The sequence below is a fragment of the Schistocerca americana genome, chromosome 5 (genome assembly GCF_021461395.2).
Source record: "Schistocerca americana isolate TAMUIC-IGC-003095 chromosome 5, iqSchAmer2.1, whole genome shotgun sequence".
Classification (NCBI taxonomy): Eukaryota; Metazoa; Arthropoda; class Insecta; order Orthoptera; family Acrididae; genus Schistocerca; species Schistocerca americana.
The window spans coordinates 143,911,125-143,934,160 of NC_060123.1; the positions used below are offsets into that span (position 1 = coordinate 143,911,125).

The window sequence follows — 23,036 nt, forward strand, 5'->3', positions numbered from 1 at the left end:
CCCACTACAACTAACTTCAACCTATCCATTTCCCTTCCTAATTTCTTTAACCAACCTATCAGATTAAGGGGTTTAAGATGCCATACTTCTACCTGTAGAATGTTATCCTTATTTCCCCTGATGACAACGTACTCCTCAGTAGCCCCTCCAGAGATTTGAAATGGGGACTATTCTACCACAGTGATATCATCACTGTAAAGCAATACAGCAGAGCTTCAAACCCTTGGAAAAAATAACAGCTTACTTTCAGCCATTCATAGTACCAATGTAGCATGGCCATAATGGTCAACATTACAAGGCCAGATGAGTCAATTGTCCAGACTATCTCCCCTGCAGCCCCTGAAAAGGCTGCTAGCCCTCTTCAGGAGGCAGAGGTTAGTCTGATCTCTCCACAGATATTCCTCCACTGAGGTTGCACCTACAGTACAGATATATGTGTCATTGAGGCCAATAAGCCACCCTTTCATGGCAAGGTCCATGGTTCATGTTGCATTCCTTTCCAACAAAATCAGAAAGCACATTCTCTTGAAGCAGTATCTGCAAACTCCATGACCCGAATACTGGATATGGCACAAGAAGATGTACAAACTTGACTAATGACTGATCCCCCTTGGTGTGTTATAGAGATTGGTTACACAACCGGTTTTTAATGCCATTGTTTAGGGTAAAGGGAGATTTCCCGATAATTTTTTGCTTGTGTGCAGCGGACATCCCTATGCAACGAGAAGGTTGGCCCATGTTGTGGTAGTTCCGTGCTCCCCACCAGAGGGCACCATATGCCTGTTTCTGTTCCACCATGCTTATAAAAGTCAACAATACAAAACTTTCCATCCACTGTGCCTGAGCAGCACTTCAGTCCGGATCCGTGCGACTGCTGCGGTCGCAGGTTTGAATCCTGCCTCGGGCATGTATGTGTGTGATGTGCTTAAGTAAGTTGGGTTTAAGTAGTTCTAAGTTCTAGGGGACTGATGACCTCAGATGTTAAGTCCTATAGTGCTCAGAGCCATTTGAACCAATACAAAACTTTTTCTCAGTCTTGATGCCATTTCGTGAAATACTGTGGTGGTTATTGCATTGTCTGTGTATTTTTGATACTGCATGGAAACTATTGACGGTAAGTGATTTATTTTACATTAAGTTATAGTCAGTGATACAGTGAAAATAAAAATACATTGCAATTACTCGTACACCATAAGTAATACGTGATAATGCTTAAGGGAAACAGTGAATTTCTTAGCAAATTCCACTCAAAAGAATGAAGTCTTTGCATGCTCTCTTATGTTGCACAATTGTATGAATTGTAAGCAAGATATCAGTTTAGTGTACTAAAGCAAAGTTATTGCCAGTAGTGTGTTCTACACGTCTGTACTTCTAAATTTATGTTTTGACATGTAACGAAATTACCCACCTACATTTACATTATCAAGAAATTACCTACCTACATTTATTGCAGCAACTTCTAGCCACTGCTGAATTAGCGAAAGTTAATAATGTGTCTACATACCAAGCTTCAAAGCAAATGGATGTTCCATGGAGCACATTAAAAGACTACCTCAACAGAAATGTGAAAAACAGTCAAGATCCTACTAAATTAGGAAGACCATGAGACAGAACTATACAACTACATTATAAAGATGCAACAACTGGGTTTCGAGTTGACAGTTATGATGGTGAGAAAAGTGGCAAACGAATTAGCGAAATGAGCTGCTCATGGAAATTCCTTGAACACTGAAAAATAAAGTGCCAGCAAATGGTGGTGGTTGAGCTACAAGACGAGGTACAATCTTACATTGCAAACTCCTGAGAACCTTGCCACATACAGGGCTTCTATTACAAATGAAGAGATCATTCATGATTTCTTTACCAAATTAAAAAATTGGTGGAATATTTAAAAATTCAGATCTTGCCTGATTGATTATGGAATTAAGACGAAACTGGTTTGTTCTTTGTCGTGAAAGGAAATAAACTCATTACGTCAGTCGGAAAGTGATACGTTTACAAGAGAACTTACGCAGATCAAGGAGAGTCGTATATACTTTTAGATTGTACCTGTGCCAACAGAACATGGATTCCACCTATGATAATACTCAAAGGAGTTCGGTGGAGCAATGTGCTAAAGCATGACAGTCTTCCAAATTCATTGGTAAAACTCTCTCCAAAAGGCTGGATTTACAGTGATTTGTTTTTAGAATGGTTCAATTTTTTTGTGGATGCCATTCCTCCTGATCATCCTGTCATCCTCCTGATAGATTCTCACACATCGCATATTAATCCTGATGTCATAGCAGTGGCTAATACCAATCAAATTTTTTTGTTGACGTTTCCTGCCTGCACATCGCATCTGGTGCAGCCACTTAGATGTAGGTGTGTATAAATCACTGAAGGCTCACTGGGCCAAAAGAGTGGATCAATTCGTGAAAGAAAATCCAGCTGGTAAGCCGAACGGAAGCACCTTTCATACAATTTTAAATCTAGGATTTATTCAGAGTTTTTGTGTGAATAGTATCCAAAATGCCTTCAGAAAAGCTGAAATTTACCCCTTCAACAGAAATGCTGTTCCTGGAGAGGCTGTTACTCTTTCACAGCTAACAAATAAGCCTGTTCAACCCACACAAAATAGACCTATCGCACAAGACATGGAATACAATCTGTTGAGAGTGCCAACAGCACCGATAAAATCCAGTAGGCTTACTGTGAAATAGAAAAGAACAAAAAAGATGCAGGAGCAAACTGTCTCAATAAAGAACTGCAGCAAAAAGCCTTTACATTGAAATCAGAGATCACAAAAACCACACGAAAAAAAGACAAGACAGAAGATGATTGGCATTGTGGTACATTACTCGAGTGATGTTAGCGAAAAGAAGAGAGTTAAATGAATCCAATGTTCATTTTGGTTAATACCATACCATGTGCTCTGCTAGCATTCCGGCACAGAGGAAAATATATATATATGTGCAACAACTGTTCGAGGATTCAGACATCGTAAGCAACAATGTCTAGCAGTATGTTATAACAATAATGAAGACAATTTTCACCTGCATGACCATTTGTATTGTTAGTTTGTAAAAAAAAGAAGTAATCCAATAAATTTGTTGTAAAATTACCATAATTACAATTTATCACAAAATTACTATTATCACAAAACTACCTACCTATGTCACGAAATTACATACTTTTTATCATTTGGAAGATGCCACAATATTTATTCAGGAGCAGTATTTAAATAAGAAATACAGTCCAAAACCGTTGTATTACGTCTGATTCCTAACAGGCAAGTATTCATAAAGGATTAATTTCATAAACATGAGAAGTAATTAGCAAAATAACAAATTTATGATGGCTGTATCTCTCTTTACGCCATACATACCCAAGTGAAGATCCAATGGTCTAACAATTCGTAGGCAGGCAGGCAAATTGATATTAAAAATCTTAATATATCAATCCCATAGGATAATTAATGTTGACCAGCATAGCACAACTACAATTTAAATCAAATAAAAATTAATTGAGATTAATCATTTATCAGCAACAAGTAGCATCACATCAATGTGCATTCAAATGGAAGTTACTAAGCAAATGATTATTAATAAAGAGCAGCAGTATATTGCAAACATGCAACATGGGTATGCAGAGTTTGTTTCCCAAAGCATTTAGTCTCATAACCCAACAGCAAACATTCAAAGTCTTTAAACACCATTTTACAGTAGGATTAGGACGGTCTGAGCATTACTGGCCTCATAGCAGGTTATGATGACATTGCAGGATGGTAGACAGGGCAGCAGGTATTAAGAATGAGTTCTGCAGACATTATGAAATCATAGAACCCATGAAAATAAGAGTATGATTTACTTATTACAATTCATATAACTGAAGTAGTCAGCACCCTAGTGGTGAGTGTTGACTCTGGGTGGCAGTGCTTGCTTGTTTTAGCATGTGGCAGCAAGAGACAGCCACTGGCACAAAGATGTCATGCCAGGTAGACAACTGCAGTAGAATTGAAGTCAGCATCTCAATAGGATGTGTAGCTGTATCAGGCCTGTAAATGTCAGACAGACAGCATCAGCAAACTTCAGAGTAGGCTGACCACACTATTAGGCACAAATTCAGTGTTCAGCTCTAGCAGCTCACAGTCAAAATAGTGCAGGAGGCACCCAAGTGCATACTGCAAACCGAGTACTTGAGGGAGGTGCCCTGGAGTTGCATGATGCCAGCCAACAGTCGGCCCTCAACTCCCAGCAGCATCAGTACTAGACACTGCCCAAAGACTCACGGGTAGTGGAGGTAGTGTACAGCTGTAGCCAAAAAAAGGCTAAAGTGGAGAAGTACTTCTTGATGTAGGCTGTTGTTGATGACAGATACAATACGGCCACCTATTCCTACTTTGTCAGGACAGGACGTCACTTTTGGTTGTAGATCACAAAGTGGCACAGCACCATGCTTTGGCACGGCGCAATCCAGGTCACCACTGCAGCAGCCTAGCCTTGGACCATGCTGTGACAACAATGTTCCAACCCTGGCAACAGGCAATAGGGCGAACTTGCTTTAGTGCTAGAATGAAGGCTTTTTTCATACTGGCTCAGCACCTCTCCAGATTCTGCAGCTGAATGTCATAGGCAGCCTTCAGGCTTGCCTGGTCACAGGCTACAGATGCTGATTTGTAAAGGTAGGTAGTGGTGTAATATCCTCCCCCTCTTTAGTAGATCCAATCCAACACTTCACAGACTAATACTACTTCTGCAAATTGCTTAACATTACATTTTACATTTTTTTATATGTATGGACACCTCCTGTCCCAACTGTTCTTACATTATCCAGTCCAGTTTAAAATGTCCGATGGCTGGTAAGCTTAATGGCTACTTATTGGCTAATGGTGGCCCACCGGCTACTTATTTGCTAATGGTGGCCCACCAGGTCAGTATTTGGTGTAAGGGAGTTCAGGAGAGTGGGCAATTTTACACTGTGGACAGACAAAGGCTGTGCAAATGAGACCTAATAGCAAGATGGTACACAAAGTTGAGATGCCCATCACCACGATTTCGTTGTGACAATTATCGCAATATTGTTGTACGTGTGAAAGCGTCTGCTGCACACTAATACACCCCTTCTGTGTTGTTGTCAATTAATCTAGACACCTAAGCAGGTTGGGATTTAATGTACTGTTAAGAAAAGTCAGGTTCTAGGCATAGAGTACCGTATGTCTAAAGGTTTGCCAGTAGTGGATATGTCATGTTCAGAATGTGATGGTTCCTGGAATGTGAAAAGTTGGACCTGAAATGCCACAAGTTGTACTGTTTATCAGTATATTGTTATCTTGTAGCTTTAGGCATTCTGTACCCTTATGTCACCCCTGCTCACAACAATTCACAATAACCACCATTGGGTCATATACAGAATATACCCACAGTGGATCTGCTTTCTGGAAATAGGGTTGTAGTGCTAGGATATCTCCAGGGCCCCCTTTTTCTCCTGTTACTCCTAAGAATAATTCTACTGCACATGTCCATGTGGCAATCTGGATTACTTGGGACTGTGCAAAACACAAAACCATTGAATGTGGCAATGTTCCATGCTAAAGATAGTAGGTTACAAATACCCTTTCTAAATTTGTGCACCATTATTTACAACAGAAAAAATTAATCTCATATACACAGCAAAGCAAAACAAACCAAATCTCCAGCCACTTCAAACAACCAATATTCCAAGGAGATATATATTCTCTCTCCTTGAATTCTGGTCATTTGCAGTGAGCATCCAAGATCTGGTGCTGTGTCACTTCCGTGATCTGTTGTGCTGTTCAGCAAGTATAGTGATACCACTGTAGAAGATAGTACCTAACAGAACTTGTTGTTGCTTGAATTATCCTCTCTCTCTCTCTCTCTGTGTGTGTGTGTGTGTGTGTGTGTGTGTGTGTGTGTGTGAGAGAGAGAGAGAGAGAGAGAGAGAGAGAGAGAGAGAGAGAGAGAGAGAGAGAGAAGTGGAGATTTGTTTTGTTTTGTTTTGTTCCACAGTACACTAACACACACACACGCCTGCAGGGAGACATGCACGCTCCACACAGACACAAAAACACACAGACACACAAAACTATTCCCAAATAGTGAGTTAACCATTCATCATTTAGTACATCATTTAGTATTGACTCCTATTTATCATACAGAATTCTTACACAAACCAATTTACTCCATGGTTCAAGGATCCATCACCCTTGAAACTTCAGCCGGTAACAATTTCTACTAGGAAGTAATCTCCAACCTGTTGAATCCCACAATAGTTTTAAAAACAAGCCAAAACATATCGACGTTCCCAAGAATCATTTATAAGTTCCCCAACACCACTAACCATAAAAAGTATGCAATAATTCTACACACTCCTCATGAATGTTAATCTGACTTCACTAATCTGCTTTCCCCACAGACTATATACAAACTCTGTCCTTGCTGTTCAACATTCCCTTGCAAACACAACAAGCCCTCCCAATCACTGCAGCACAAGTGAACTCCATAGACAGCATTTCTCACAACAATCTTTAAACAAACACACAGTTACTTCTGCCCATACATTATCATCTGCAACTAATATCTCAAAGTACTCCAATAACTTCATCATGTGTACAAAATTCATACACGTTTGTTTCTGTGATACATGACACAATAAGTACACCCTAAACACAAAAAAAATCTTAATCTACTACTAGCTCCAGATCTCGATGCATAAATAAGATGCGTGCAGCCTGTGCAGGTGTGTCTGGTTTCTCCTTACTCTTTCTACCTCATCCTCCATTTTTTGGGTGTGCCGCACATACTGCTAGCAATGTTCATTATTTATGGGACTTGCTCTCAGCTTACAAATACACAACAAATGGCATAATTGCTTCATCAATTTCAACATAAAAGTTGGTGCCTCAATCCGTGATTACAGTATCCAGGACACTGAACATTAGTTACCAATTATTCACCATTGCATGTGCTACCATATCAGCTTGTTGATTTGGAATAGAGACGATCTCTACATAGTGCAAGAAATGATTCATTATGGTCAGAATATAGCAGTTTCCCCTCTGGTGTTTGGCTAAAATGACTTAAAATGTCAAACCCAACCATTTCAAAAGATTTACTGGCTTCTGGTAACCTATGCACTAGGACACACTGATGGCTTAACTCTGCCCACTGCATGCATGGCACACAGTTTTTAACACATTTCTCTACAAATTGCCTGTGTATACACCACCAGTTTTGGTTACTCTTCAGTCCAGAGTTCTACAGCCTTATGACCGAATAATACATGATCATGTGCTCATTTTAATACTTCTTCTCACAACACAATGGGAACATCAATGTGAGGTCCAAGCACTGTCATCTTGCATAATACGCCATCATGTATGATGAACTGTGGTCCACATCAGCAACTTGTACTCTTTGCCATGGGCAGTAGCACTCCAATCTTCCTACTAAGGCTATCAGCATTACCACCTGTCTTACCAGGTTTATGGACTACATCAAAATAAAACTCATTTAGTTTCAGCACCCATTGCATAAGTCTCTTACGTGGATACTTTAACAGCAATAACCACTTCAACATTGAATGATCCGTTACCATCTTAAGTTTCTTCCCACACAAATAGCAGTGGAAGTATGTCATGCATGTGTAAGGTTCAGCATCTCCTTTTCTGTAGTAGAATAGTTCCTCTCTACTTCGTTCAATTGTCATGGCATATAAGCAACCAGATGTTCCTTATCCTCTGCTTCTTGACTGAAAACACAACCCAGTGCCTGATTACTAGCATCACATGGTATCACAAATTCTTTTTCTATAATCCAGACATACTAATATTGGACTAGTTGTCAGCCATACCTTCAATTTTTCAAATGGACTTTTGCACTCCAATTGCTGATGAAACTTTATACTTTTCTTTGATAGGTGTGTGGGAATTCATGCTATTTATGCAAATCCTGGGACACATTTTCTGAAGTAATTTGCTAACCCTGAAAATGATTGCAATTCCTTGGATTTCTGAGGTATTGGTAAACTCTGTACATCATTCACCAGCCTTGGGTCTGTTTGTACCCCATCATGGCTGATTACATGTCCCAAGTAACTTATTTTTGTAGACAAAATGACATTTATCTATGCTAAGGGTTAGTTGTCCTGCATATAATATCTTAAAAACCTCCCTCAATCATCATACATGCTCTTTCATATCTTTCACAAACAGAATAATATCATTCAGATACACCGTACACTTTTCAAACTCTGTCCATCAATTGTTGATACATGGTTGGTGCATTTTTCAAATGCAAATGGTAAACACACACATGGTGTATACTGATAGTAACTCCAAGGAAGCATAAATGCAGTTTTTGGCCAGTCTTCTTGATGGCAGACACTCCGTAGTTTCATAATGGAAAAGTTCCTGGACTGCACCAAGATGTCGAGTGTTTCCATTACATTTGATATTAGATACACATCTATAATCATCACAGTCGCCGACTCCATTGGGCCTGGGGGGGTGGGGGGGGGGGGGCGAGTCCCCTCAAAAATTCGTTTGGGGAGGTGGGGGGGGGGGGGGGGGGGAGTGGAGCCTCCCCAATAATTTAAGAAAATTATTAGTTATACTATGCTTTGTAAAATCACAAAATTATGTTGGAATTTTTTATTTTCCTTGTTTGATGATAGTTACCTTTTAAAATACATTCAGTAATGAGTTAAAACAAATTATTATTGTGGTAGAAAGCAGGTAACTGAAAACGAGTGGTGTGAATCATGATAGTGTTATGGCGCTGCAGGCACACAGAATTTGTCCCGGTGTGCGAACCTTCGGGTAAAGTCTGGCGCCAGCAGACCAGTGCTGCGGCTGCGGCTACATCATAAGGACTAGAGCAGAAGCACCTGGAACCCTTCAACTCGCGTTGCCTTGATGCTTTGAGGCATTACGATGCTGCGGCTATATGAAGCCCACCCTGCTGTCACAGTCATTCAGTGTGAATAGTTTCGTTCAGTGCATGCTCCTGACGTATTTAGTGTTCCGACTTTAGTGTCTAGTGGACTATTCTATATGATTATATTTTATTCATTTACTTTAGTCTCCTAGTGTATTGTGAATTAAGTTTGCAATGGATAAATTTGTTAACCAAAAAGGTGCACTTGGAAGTTGATGATACTGTAAGTCAACCTCCAACAACTATTGTGTCGTCAATTGCTTCATCGTCTTCAGGCGAGAACCATTCACAGCCGAAACCTGGACAATCCGGTGTGGGAAGATCATTTCAGAAGTCTTGGTTGATCAAATATACATGGTTAGAATATGAAGCATCTACCGAAAAAGTTTTTTGCGAAACCTCCAAAGGTGCAGATGCTAAAATTCTATGACAATTTTCTTCAAAAAAAGAAGATGCATTTCTGTAGGGTTTTGTAACTGGAAAAAGGCTTTAGAAAAATTCCATCTTCATGAAAATATGTTTACCCATAAAGCAGGTGTTCGGAAACTAAATTCTATCTTTAACCGAAGTGTGGCCTTTCAATTTAATGAACAGTTAGATACTGATATGAAGAAAGGCCGTTTAGCTCTTCAGACAATTTTTACTACTGTGCAATTTCTATGCTGACAAGGACTAGCAATTAGAGGGCACAAAGAAGTAAACTCAAATTATTTCAATTGCTGGAACTCTGAAAGAATGACATACCTGAGGTTAAAGATTGGTTAGGACATTCAGGGCATAAGTGGACATCCCATGATATTCAAAATGAGATCATTGATGTACTAGGAAAATCTGTGTTGAGAAAGGTATTGGCTTCAGTCAAGAAGACTGAACATTTTTCTATTATGGTTGACAAAACAAGTGATTCTTCGATTCACGAGAAAGTGTCATTTTGTATTCATAATGTTGATGATTCCTTAATCATCAATGAACACTGTAGTGGCTTATTTGAGACCCCCAGCACTGAATCACAAACTATGTTTAGTATTTTAAAAGATGTTTTTGCTCATCTTCATTTGTCAGTGGATAACTTAAGAGGACAGTGCTATGATGGTGCCTCAAATATGAGAGGTAAGGTCAAAGGACTAAAAACAGTTAATTTTTGATATACAACAAAAAGCACATTACGAGCACTGCACTACTCACAGTTTAGACTTGGCAGTTGTAGACAGTCTCCGCCATCTTACGTCTATAAGGAATATTATGGCTTTAGCCGAGGACTTAATGAACACCATAAGGGGATCCAACAGAAGGATGGGACTTTTCAGAAGTATACGCTGTGAGAGCGCCAACAACCAAGCTTGTCTAGACCCCTTTGCCTGACTCGATGGACTGTGCAAGCCTCTAGTATCTTGAGTAAATTGAAAAACTTTGCAGAACTTCTAGATATTTTTTATTTTTATTTTATTATTTTTTTTTAGATATTTTCTGCAGAGGACAAAACAGAGGTAGGTTACAAATGTGCAGTCTACCTTGAGTCAATGTTACAATTCAAGACTTAACCTTTTTACATCCTTATTGCCATGCAGTGAACCCAGTAAAGGATGTCAATGAAAAAATTCAATACCATCATCTAAGTGTTGCTGATCTGGAAAAAATATATGAGGGCTTGATTTGTATATTGAATGGAAGGTGTGATAGTTCTGAACACTTTTGGGAATTGTGTTTAAAAGAAAAACCTTCACAAGCTGATGTTCCTTCGCTTTCTCAAAATCGAAGTATACCAAAGAAGTATGAAAGCAACAAAGCCAGCTCACCGCACACTTTCAAAACCCCAAAGGAATACTACAAAGCTATTTACATTTAAGTTTGTGAAACGGTACAATCTTGCATTACTGAGCGGTTTGCTTCAACTGGACTCACAAAGGTCATTGCAGTTGATCAAGAGTGCTTGCTTTTAGTAAACAGAGGTGAAACAAATTTCGAAAAATCAACTGAGTGTTTCAAAAATGACCTAGACATTGAAAGACTGCACTTACACTTGAATATGTTAGACGATATCACTAATAAAAAACAACTGGTTTTAAAAAGCATGCATGATGTAAGAAAGTACATTACACAAGAGCCTGCAGTTAGAGAAATGTTATGTGAAGTAGTGAAGTGCATTAAGCTTCTCCAAGTAATTCCAGTCACGACAGCAACAGCAGAATGGTCATTTAGTGCCCTTAAACGTCTGAAGTCATATCTCCGATCAACAATGGGACACAAGCGACTGAACAACTTGGGTATTCTTCATGCTCACCGAGATGTTTTGGATGAATTGGGTATCAGACCAGTCATCAACAACTTCATATTCAGTAATCCAGTCAGACAGTCAACATTTGCACCTTTCTAAAGACACTCTAGCCCTAATAATGGCATTTAGAGCAATATTAAAAATCTTTATAAAATAGAGAATTAAATACATACATAATGTTAAATTTTCAGTTTCAAAATATTAGTACTAGCTTAGTACTGTATAACTATATTACTATAGTACTGTATTAGTTATTTTCAAATACTTAAACCTTTTTGGGTGTAAGACCCAATTAAAATGCGCTATTTACATACATTTTGACTGAAAGTATTAAGCATAATGTATTAACTTTATTAACTGTATTAAAGCATTAACTTTGAGATACTGTTTTTATTTAATGAACCCTGAGCCTTATTCAAAGTAAGCTTAAGCTAGCTATTCCACTTATTAATCAAAGTACTATTACTGTGCGACAGCAATATTTTATGTTCTATTCTTTTAATAATAGTTTAGGATTTATTTAAATACAATTTCAGTCTTTTCAGAGCTATATATTCACTGCTCTGTAATAGTCTATATGCATGATTATTACTGTAAATTAAATTAGCTTTTTAGGAAAATACAGTGTGTGTTTATGTTTTGTTTATTTTATCAAAGCTAAAAAATGTGTCAGGCTGGTCGAGTTTACTGGAGTGTCTAGTTCTACATCTACATTTACATACATACTCTGCAATCCACCATACGGTGGTGTGGCGGAGGGTACCTTGTACCACAACTAGCATCTTCTCTCCCTGTTCCACTCCCAAACAGAACGAGGGAAAAATGACTGCCTATATTCCTCTGTACGAGCCCAAATTTCTCTTATCTTATCTTTGTGTTCTTTCCGAGAAATGTAAGTTGGAGGCAGTAAAATTGTACTGCAGTCAGCCTCAAATGCTGGTTCTCTAAATTTCCCCAGTAGCAATTCACGAAAAGAATGCCTCCTTTCCTCTAGAGACTCCCACCCGAGTTCCTGAAGCATTTCCGTAACACTCGCGTGATGATCAAACCTACCAGTAACAAATCTAGCAGCCCGCCTCTGAATTGCTTCTATGTCCTCCCTCAATCTGACTTGATAGGGATCCCAAACGCTCAAGCAGTACTCAAGAGTAGGTCGTATTACTGTTTTATAAGCGGTCTCCTTTACAGATGAACCACATCTTCCCAAAATTCTACCAATGAACCAAAGACGACTATCCGCCTTCTCCACAACTGCCATTACATGCTTGTCCCACTTCATATCATTCTGCAATGTTACGCCCACATATGTAATCGACATGACTGTGTCAAGCGCTACACTACTAATGGAGTATTCAAACATTACTGGATTCTTTTTCCTATTCATCTGCATTAATTTACATTTATCTATATTTGGAGTTAGCTGCCATTCTTAACACCAATCACAAACCCTGTCCAAGTCATCTAGTATCCTCCTACTGTCACTCAACGATGACACCTTCCCGTACACCACAGAATCATCAGCAAACAGCCGCACATTGCTATCCACCCTGTCCAAAAGATCATTTATGTAGATAGAAAACAACAGCGGATCTACCACACTTCCCTGGGGCACTCCAGATGATACCCTCACCTCCGATGAACACTCACCATCGAGGACAATGTACTGGATTCCATTACTTAAGATGTCTTTGAGCCACCCACATACTTGGGAACCAATCCTATATGGTCATACCTTAGTTAGGAGTCTGCAGTGGGGCACCGAGTCAAACGCTTTCTGGAAGTCAAGGAATATGGCATCCATCTGATACCCTTCATCCATGGTTCGCATGCGAAAAAAGGGCGAGTTGGGTTTCGCAGGAGCGATGCTTTCTAAAGCCATGCTGATGCATGGACAGCAACTTCTCTGTCTCGAGGAAATTCATTATATTCGAACTGAGAATATGTTCGAGAATCCTGCAACAAACCGATGTTAAGGATATTGGTCTGTAATTTCGAGGATCTGTCCTTCTACCCTTCTTATATACAGGCGTCACCTGCGCTTTTTTCCAGTCACTCGGGACTTTACATTGGGCAAGAGATTCGAGATAAATGCAAGCTAAGTATGGAGCCGATGCGGTAGAGTACTCTCTGTAAAACCGAATTGGAATCCCATCAGGACCTGATGATTTATTTATTTTCAACCCATTCAGCTGCTTCACAACCCCAAGGATGTCTATCACTTTGTCCTCCATACGGGAATCTGTACGAGACTCAAACGGCGGTATGTTTGTACGAACCTCCTGCGTGAAAGATTTCTAAAATGCTGAATTTAAAATTTCAGCTTTCATTTTGCTGTCTTCCATTGCCAGGCTAGACTGATCAGTGAGTGACTGGATGGAAGCCTTCAACCCGCTTACCGATTTTACGTAAGACCAGAATTTCCTTGGGTTTTCAGCAAGATCTTTTGCTAACGTATGACGGTGGCAAGTGGTTGAATGCTTCACGCAATGCTCTTTTTACAGCAGCATGAATCTCTACTAACTTTTGCCTGTCCTCATTCTCCCGATCTTTCTTGTACCGCAAGTGCAACTGCCTTTGCTTCCTGAGCATTCTCTGAATTGCGCTGTTAAACCATGGTGGGTCTTTTTCGTCCAAAACCCACTTTTTCGGCACATACTTGTCCAATGTGTGATTTACAATGTGTTTAAAATTTGCCCATAATTCTTCCACGCCCATCATACCAGAAGTAAACGAAGTTGATTCATTTACTAAGTGGGATGCTAACAACTGCTTATTTGCTCTTTCTAGTAAGAATACTCTCCTAGCCTTCTTGACCAACTTTTTAACTTTTGTAACCATAGTCGTAATGACAACATCATGATCACTAATCCCTGTCTCAACACTGACACCGTCGATGAGGTCTGGTCTGTTCGTGGCTACCAGATCTAAAATATTTCCATTACGCGTTGGGTGTCGATTTAGCTGCTCAAGACAGTTTTCGGATAATGTGTTCAAAAGTAATTCACACAAAGGCTTGTCTGTACCACCTGTAATGAATCCATAGACATCCCAGTCTATACTAGATAGGTTGAAGTCGCCTCCGACTAATATAGCATGATCCGGGTACTTCTGCGATACAGAATGTATACTCCCTCTGAATGATTCTAGAACTGCCACAGTGGAACCTGGTGGCCGGTAATAACACCCCACAATTAACTTTATTTCCCCTAGCTCTGTTAAATGTGTCCAGATAACTTCACAATCACACTCTACTTCGACCTCAGTAGACACAATATTTTGTCAACTGCAATTAAGACACCACCTCCTACGGTGTCTAACCTGTCTTTCCGATACACGTTCCAACCCTAACTAAATATTTCAGAACTTCCTATCTCAGGGTTCAGCCAGGTCTCAGTGCTGAGAATAATTTGTGCGCCACACGCTTCCTGGAGGGCAGTAAATTCAGGACTTTTAATTCCGAACACTGAAAATTTACTGCTAATATCTTGATAGCTGAAGTTATAACACTCCTGTCCGCTACTGCTGTACCATAACCTTAAAGTTGAAGGCAGGTCGTGAAATAAAACTTTCTTGTTCAAGCAATTATGGCATAAAGCAACAGAGCAGTGTTACCCTCTGAGAGGAATTTTGTTATGTTAACTGTGTTGTAGCTAAAGGAGGTGGCTTATTGGAAAACAAAAGTCAGAATTACATAAATATTCTAACAGTAACAAACAATATTTTTGCCTATCTACACTGTTTAAAGAAAAAGGAAAACGGTCACCAGCCTAATTAGGCAAGAGAAAGATTAACGTTCTCATTTAAAGAAAGTAGGTATGAGTAACTTTAACGGACAAACACAACCTAGACTTGGCCACACGCGAGTGCAATGAACTCTGATACATACATATGTTTACGGTAAGATTGAAGCTAACAGCTAGAGCAGCACAAACTATTTGCACAAATATAACGAATAACGAAACACACTTTTATTTTCAGTGCTTACTCAAACTGAATGGTCTTTATAACATTATTATTACTATTCACTGCAGAATCATTAACTGGACATAGGTTCAGTATTATTGTTCAAATATTTTCCTAGCTGACATAAAATTATAAATGCAGTTCACTGCATTTTTCTGAACTGGTCACAGGTTAAAAATCTCTCAACTGAATACTATTCTATTTAGGATTAAAGTTAATTGGAACCCACTAACAGGCTGCTTCTCACTATCTTTTGAATAAAGAAATTATGGTTTTCATAAATAGTGGTCTTCCCGTTACTTGTTACCTAGCATTAGCACAATAGACAAACTGTGGATCCTGTTATACTATTAATATGCACTTCCAATACATAAGAGAGACAAACACTTAGCAATCATGAACATATAATTTTCTACTATTGCAGTTTTCCACTTTTACTACAGTGAAACACAATGTTGACAAAATTGCAAGAAACTGACTCAGCTTTTAAAATTTACTACAAGTAGCACTATGATCATTAACTAAGCAAAACTTTATAAGCCTCAATTTTAAGAACTTTAATTTATAAAAGGAACAGCAAATTTTACTTTTAAGTAAATGATTAAATAGGTGACTTTGAAACTTCACAAAACTACATTTACTGCCTCCCACAATTTCTCTAAATCCACAGTAAATCTGAATATTGCCCTTCTCATCAAAGATAAAATAACATTATGTAATTAACTGTCTAACTTCGAGGCTTTCATTTTTTCCACAAAATAGGACACTCGGTAATCATAATTCAAATGGAGAGGAACCTGAAAGGTGTTGTGATAGGAAAAAATCAAGGTAGGTACATAAATTCAGTTATAAGTTACCTTATATTTGAGCACTCTAACACATCCAATAAGCTGATCCTTCACTGTACATTATTATAGTATTCCGTTACAGTGATTGTGCAATGTGGTGGCAACTGCATGTTGGTAGGTGAATTTGCAGAAAGAATTGCTGGACTTTGGCCCTTCTTGGTGATGAGGATGAATACCAATTCCAGAATCGTTCCAGCTATTTATCCATCCATCCATCCATTGGAAAGTAGCAGAAAAAGCCTCTCTCGGAACCAGCACAATATGCAACATTTACATGGAAGTGCACAGATTGGTAGCTCGTCCCTGACTGACTCTTGGTTCCACCTTTCCACAATTTGTGCGCGCTACACAGTTCCGTTCCCGAGGGGAACCACTACGCCTTTTACATACAGATAATTAAGAACCCTAAGTGAGGATCAACAATTTACATAACAGCAAACAAACATTTTAAATAAAACAGAACATTTGCACATATTGACATCTCTACAAAAAATTATTCACACAGAAATTACTGTTATATATAGTAAGTTTTGTTCCCTCCAAATGGGACAAAGAATTTAAATGACAGATATACTGCATTTCATAGAATCAAATCATGACATCAAAGTTTTAACAAAGGAAGGAGTATACAGATTTGTGTTATAAATTCAATCAAACAGCATTTACAGAAGCTCAACGATGTAACATTAAACCAAAGCAAAAGGCAAAATAAATCCGTACAGTATTAGAGCTATGGTGTTACAAAGTGTCTTTACACTGAGCGCGTCCTGATTTCCCTGCCTGTACGTCGACTGGTAAGTGTTCATCAGGATACCTCGCACTACTGCCTAGCCTAAAAAACCCCTATGTGCATGCCACAAGTACTCTGCTACTCGAGTATAGCCGCTTCCTTTGTTTAGTGCACCCCTGACCTATCTAGGGGCGTCCTACAATTCCCCACCCAATAGCGCAAGTCTAGAAAGCTGCAGCCAAGACCGTCACAGAGTCGACGAAGCCTCTGGTTGAGACCCTCCACTCGGCTCCAAACCAAAGGACCCCAATCCACTCTGGTAACGATGCTGCAAACAGAGAGTCCAGTTTTCGGGCTTCTAATGTTGATCATACGTGTCTAAAATGCTTTAAAAAACTTTAAAACTCACTATTTTTCATCTAAAATTTAGAAAATTTCCCGAGGCAACATCTCCATTATGTCGCCCCCCCTCCCCCCCCCCCCCCCACGCCCCCCCCCAATATTTCTTTAAGTTGGCACCCTGATAATCTGATAATCATACAACTATTGAGATATTCAGATATCTGTAGTTGCAGCAGAATTGATACTTCTTCATTCCATCTGAGCTTTTTGTTTAATACTTTCACCACAGGGTGCACCCCATGGGCTGGTATTCTCCTCAATGATACCACTGCATAATTTTTGCTTAACGACTTCTTCCGTTTCCAATTACAGGTGATGGAGCACCCGATATGGCTTATGATACATCAGCGATTCATTGCTAGTTGGGATTGTGTGTTGTGTCACTGAGGTAGCTGGTAATGATCCACAAGGATTTAACAGGTTCTCAAATTCTAACAATAATTCCTCCATCATTACTCTTTCCATTCCATTTAAATGCTTCATCTTCTCACATAAAACAGTTACACTGAAGGCTTGCTTATGGCTAGGGTTTAAATTCATCCTGTCTTGATCATCTTTATCCAGAATATCGAAACTGGTGACCAACAATCTTTTACACAATTTCACGTCTTTCGTTCCAAAATTCTCATTGCTCATGGTCACTAACCTCTCTCTGTCAATTTCCTGTGCACATACAATATGCTTGCACACAAAAGGCCTTGCTTTATCCAACCCATCATTTTCTCCTAATGGCTCACCCACATTATAACACATTTACTGGTTGATCTGTTCCCATTCTTACCCTGTATGTTACAATATTCAATATGGCAAGATGGTGCCGGTAAGATTGTGTGGTGATAGGATGCTCCAAAATCAGTTTAAAATAAATGGTTCTTCATGCAGAAAGTGTAAAAAACGTGTAGTCAAAGGAATTCGGTGCATTAAGTGAACTTTTGGCTACACGAGAAGTGTGCAAACGCGTGTCTGAAATTTATAAATGACGATATTCTGTGGACATGCCTCGACTGTGTAAGTGACAAAAATGCATGATTAATATCCTCACTAAGTTTTAATAACGAAATTATTCGTGTTCTTCAAAGTGACATTGATGCTCTGAAAGCAGACCTGACATTGCTAAAGCAGGAAAATATTGCATTGAAACGTGAAAAACGTTGTGTAGGTGAAAAAACTCCAAAATTAGATGGACCTAAATCGGCAAATACGTCGAGTGATACAACTGACAAACTACGAAAAAATTCAGCAGCCATTATGAAAGAAAAAGATACTAAAGATATGGAAGAATCAAACAAATATAAGTGGACCAGTGTAATGTACAAAAAAAGACAGAAAGAAGTATTATAATAAGGCATAAAATGGATTCTTTACTATAGGCGACTCATTGTTGAAAAACAGAGTCATTCCAAACTCCAAAATTGACGTTTGAGCAAGAATCAGGATGCATCAATTGCATACACACCTAAACGTTTTAAACTCAAGAGAGAACACAGCAGATAAGTGTAACAGAAATCCAAAAGGTGTTTTTATCCATGTGTAAACAAATTTGCTTCGAAACAGCAGCAAGGAACCTCATTCAAATGGCCAGAAGACTCTACTCGAATTCCAGAATAATAATAAGTGGCATTGTGTACAGGACATCGGTGAGTGACAGCTACGTGCAGAGTATAAACGGCGATATTAAAAAACAGTGCAATAAACTAGGAGTTGCTCTCATTGATCCCAACATATCTCTAAGGGTAAAGTGTCTTGTCAAAGATGGTATAGGTCTGAATAGGGTGGGCTCAAAAATATTCAGTAAGATGCTCATAGATACTTGCCAGGTCGTAAAAAATAAGGGAAACTGATAAATTGTGATGGGGGTGAAAAAACTTGTGTAGCATTAAGAAAGACAAAACCAAACCATTATCTGGCAAGAAATATGCTAAAATCCACAACTAATAGTCAAAGTAGGTATGTTATCCACTGCAATATAAATGGTTTAAACACCGATGCTTCAAACAATAAAAGCTCCAAAATAGATGAATTGGAAATCATTCTGTCAGATTGTGCAAATACTAGAGTTGTTTGTTTTAATGAGCACTGGTTTACTGAGGACTGTTAAAATTTTAAACAAAATGGGGATCTTCAGATTAGCAAGTAGCTTTTGCAGAAGAAAAAAGCCATGTGAAGGCTCATGTGTACTTCTACACAGTGATATAAATTATGAGACCAGAAACTCCTTTAATTATTTAAATGAAGAATGTGTGTTTCAGACCTGTTGTGTAGAAATAGTGGACTCAATAGCAAATGTTATAATAATCTCAATATACAGAATTCCAGGGATGTCTGCAACAGAACAATTCTTATCTAAGCTTCAAATTATGCTAGCAGGCTTTTGTAGAGAAAAACAGTAAAAATTGTAATAACTGCTTATGTTAATATTGATATCACTTATGATAGAAGCTATGTGTCAAGATTCCCTGACTTAGTAAAGAAATACAGTTTCAAATTGAATCTACCAAACATGATCAGCAATCAGCATCCTGTATTGACAATGTTCTAACTAATTATGTACATGAAGATGTGTAAATGATGTCCCAATCTAGGTATTTCAGAACATTGTGCATTGTTGAGCTGCCACAGTCAGACATTTCGTGTATGAGAACCCATATGAGCATGAACTTTAGCAAAGAAAACTTGCTAACATTTAGAGAGAAGCTAAAAGAGAAAGCATGGCCGTTTGTTCATTGTAACTCAAGTGATGAAAACTATCTCGATTCTCCCAGTCATATCTAAAATATTTGAAAAATTTGCTGTCACACAAATCCAACACTTCATTGCAAAATATTCTATTATTCTAAACAATCAGTTTGGTTTTCACCAGGGGAAAAACACCACAGATGCAGTGAACAGTTTCATGGAGAAAATAAGTACATCATTAGACAAGATAAATAAGGTGGCAGGAATTTTCTGCGAGCTCACATAGGCGTTTGATTCTCTAAACCATGCATTGCTTGTTTACAAACTTGAAATGCATGGCATTAGCAGCAGTGCCCTACAATGGCTTAAATACTACTTATCAAACAGAAAGCAAAGAGTTAGCATCTCTTCAAATGGCGCATATTAAGATATCTCAGTGTGTCCCACAAGGCTGCATATTAGGCCCTGTCCTATTTCTCTTCTATGTTAATGACTTAACATTAAATATCAGCTCTCCATCAGTTCTGTTCGCAGATGATACTTCTGTCTTTGTTGAAGATCAGAACTGAGAAAAATTCCCAAATCTGTGATCAGTACCCTCAGTAGAGTCCGCACAGGATAAGGTGGCCGATGCGCAGACACGAGTTTCCGCCCGCAGTGCTGGGCGAGTCCATTCCGTCGTTCAGGAGGGGAGGCCGTCTCATTGTACTTCCGCCTGTCGGCTAGTGCACATCGAGTGAGCGCAGCGGAATACACAGCATGGCATCACAGTCTGCAATCACTATAGGGGCAGGAAGATTTCTGCATAGCCAGGCAAGAGAGATTATTTTCAATAAATTACATTTATGTCAGACGAGGCAAAAGAGGGGAGACAATTCTCAGTAAAAAGTGTTCTAGAAAGAGTGCAGGATGCTACTGGTGTGTCACATCGAACAATACGGAGATTAAAGAAAGAAGGAGAAAAAGTAGTTGCTGGCAGTTCCGAGGGTTACTCTACTCCCGGAAAAAAGAGGAATAAAGAGAAAAAGATTTTACATTTAGCTGATTTTGATGAACAAATTGTGCGGAGACTGATACATAATTTCCACGTGGCAAACAAACCGTGTCCCACAATAAAGGCACTTTATCCCGTAGTAAGAGAAAATACGTCTTTTAAGGGGAGTATTTCTTCATTACGGCACCTACTTCAAACTTTAGGCTTCAGGTACGTTGATTTTTTTAATGTCAATGTATTATTTATATGCGTCAATTTTTGTGTAACTAACATGCTTAATATCTATCAGGTGGCGCAAAACAACAGATAACAGGAAGGTGCTTGTGGAACATTTAGAAACACACAGTAAATGCGTTGAATATTTAAAGAAAATAAAAAAGTACCTTGAAGAGGGTAGACCTATCATATATGTCGATGAAACCTATATTCACAGTTTGCATACTATGCCCAAAGAGTGGACAGATGAAGTAAGGGAGTAAAGGTGCCACTTTCAAAGGGACAACATCTGATTATAGTACACGCAGGTAACAAAAATATCTGATAAGGACAAGTAGTTCTGTAGACTGTAACATATTAATGTATCTAAACATAAAAGGAAACATTCACATTCTTCTGGTCTACAATACTTTAGATCAGGAGATAGTGGGCACTCCTTTAAAATTTCAACATGTTCTTCAAAACAGTGACAGAAATAACGTTGGTGTTATTAACGCGTTTATGTCATTTTTCTGACCACAGGAGGCAAACCAGGTTTTGTGCCAAATGCACTTTTAATTTTCAAATCTGGCACTAAAACAGGAGATTATCATGCAGACATGAATGCTGAAAATTTTTCAAGGTATTTGTTTTATCTTTTTACTATCTGATTGTGGTACACATGCAAAGTAGTGTCATAATTAGACTGAACGATTATATATATATATCAGGTGGCTGTAAACAAACTAATACTGAATGTGCCGCAAAACTCTATTGTTGTGCTTGACAATGCGAGTTATCACAATGTTCTGCACGAAAAACCACCAACAATGCATAGCAGGAAAGCTGACATGGCATATTGGCTAAATTCCCAAAACATTCAATTTGACCAAGGAAGCATAAAGATCGAACTGCTTGCCTTAATAGAAAGCAACAAACCCACAAAGATTTACACTGTGGATAAACTTCTGGCACATTATGGTCATTCTGTTCTCTGTTTACCTCCTTACCACCCTGAAATAAATCCTATAGAAATGGTATGGGCTACGGTAAAGAACTGGGTGGCTACAAAGAATGTTCCGTTCAAGCTGGAGGATGTGTGGAAGCTAGCTGAAGAAAAATTTTTCTACATTACTGTACACAAATGGGAGGCAGTTTGCAGACATGTGGAAGATGTGGAAGAAACATATGCAAATCAGGAAAAATTGGCAGACAAACTGGAAGAAATGGTTATTGAGATACGTGCCAGCGATACTGATGACACTAGCGATGATTATGATGATGATGATGATTTCCAACCTTTCCAGTCTGAGGACAGTGAATAAATAAAAGGTCAGTAGACAAAAAACAGACATTGTGCATTCTATTTGTTTTATAGTCTGAACATGGTAGTCAGGGACGTCATCCGCTGCATGTATTATCATATTAACTGTGAAGCATGTGAATTGTGACATGAACTACATGATTTAGAATTGTTCTCACTGATTGTTTAAGCACTATCCAGACGAATGCAGTAGAGTGACCACTAATGAGAACTCTTTCTATTTGCATCTTCAACAGAAACGCCATACTTCCTGCATGCACCACAAATCAGTCCATAACCTATATCGCAACATTACATACCTAAATGTTTAACTAACATGTATTTTGTAGCAAGATTCATAATATTAATAACATAATAATAGAAATAATAAAATAATGTTCATAAAATTGGGTGTAGTACGTAAAAAAAGATTATTATTTTTATTATCCAGTGTGCCATTCCTCCGCATTAAGCCAGATGGTCGAGCATAGGCTTCGCTGTAGGGCAGCACTTCTCCAGTGCTGAGTACTTCCCCTTCAGTGCTCGCTCACTGCCCAGCCGCTACCCTCACCACTCTTCCCAGCCGTCTGCGTATCTACCGGCCAATTTATCCTGCGTGCACTCTACTTTGGAAACTTGCTTTCAGCTAAATGGCTTGAATCTAAACATATGTAAGACTTACCTGATGCAGTTCAAAACCAAACAGTAAAAATG

At 38.8% G+C, this 23,036-nt stretch overlaps 1 protein-coding gene across 1 annotated transcript; it reads left to right on the top strand.

The window, feature by feature from the left end:
• Nucleotides 1–21,400: 21,400 nt before the first annotated feature.
• On the top strand, nucleotides 21,401–22,344 carry LOC124616242. The gene is made up of 2 exons (XM_047144546.1): nucleotides 21,401–21,520; nucleotides 21,751–22,344. Exons 1-2 carry the CDS (start codon nucleotides 21,401–21,403, stop codon nucleotides 22,342–22,344), a joined length of 714 nt encoding a protein of 237 aa, XP_047000502.1.
• The last annotated feature ends 692 nt before the right edge of the window (nucleotides 22,345–23,036 follow it).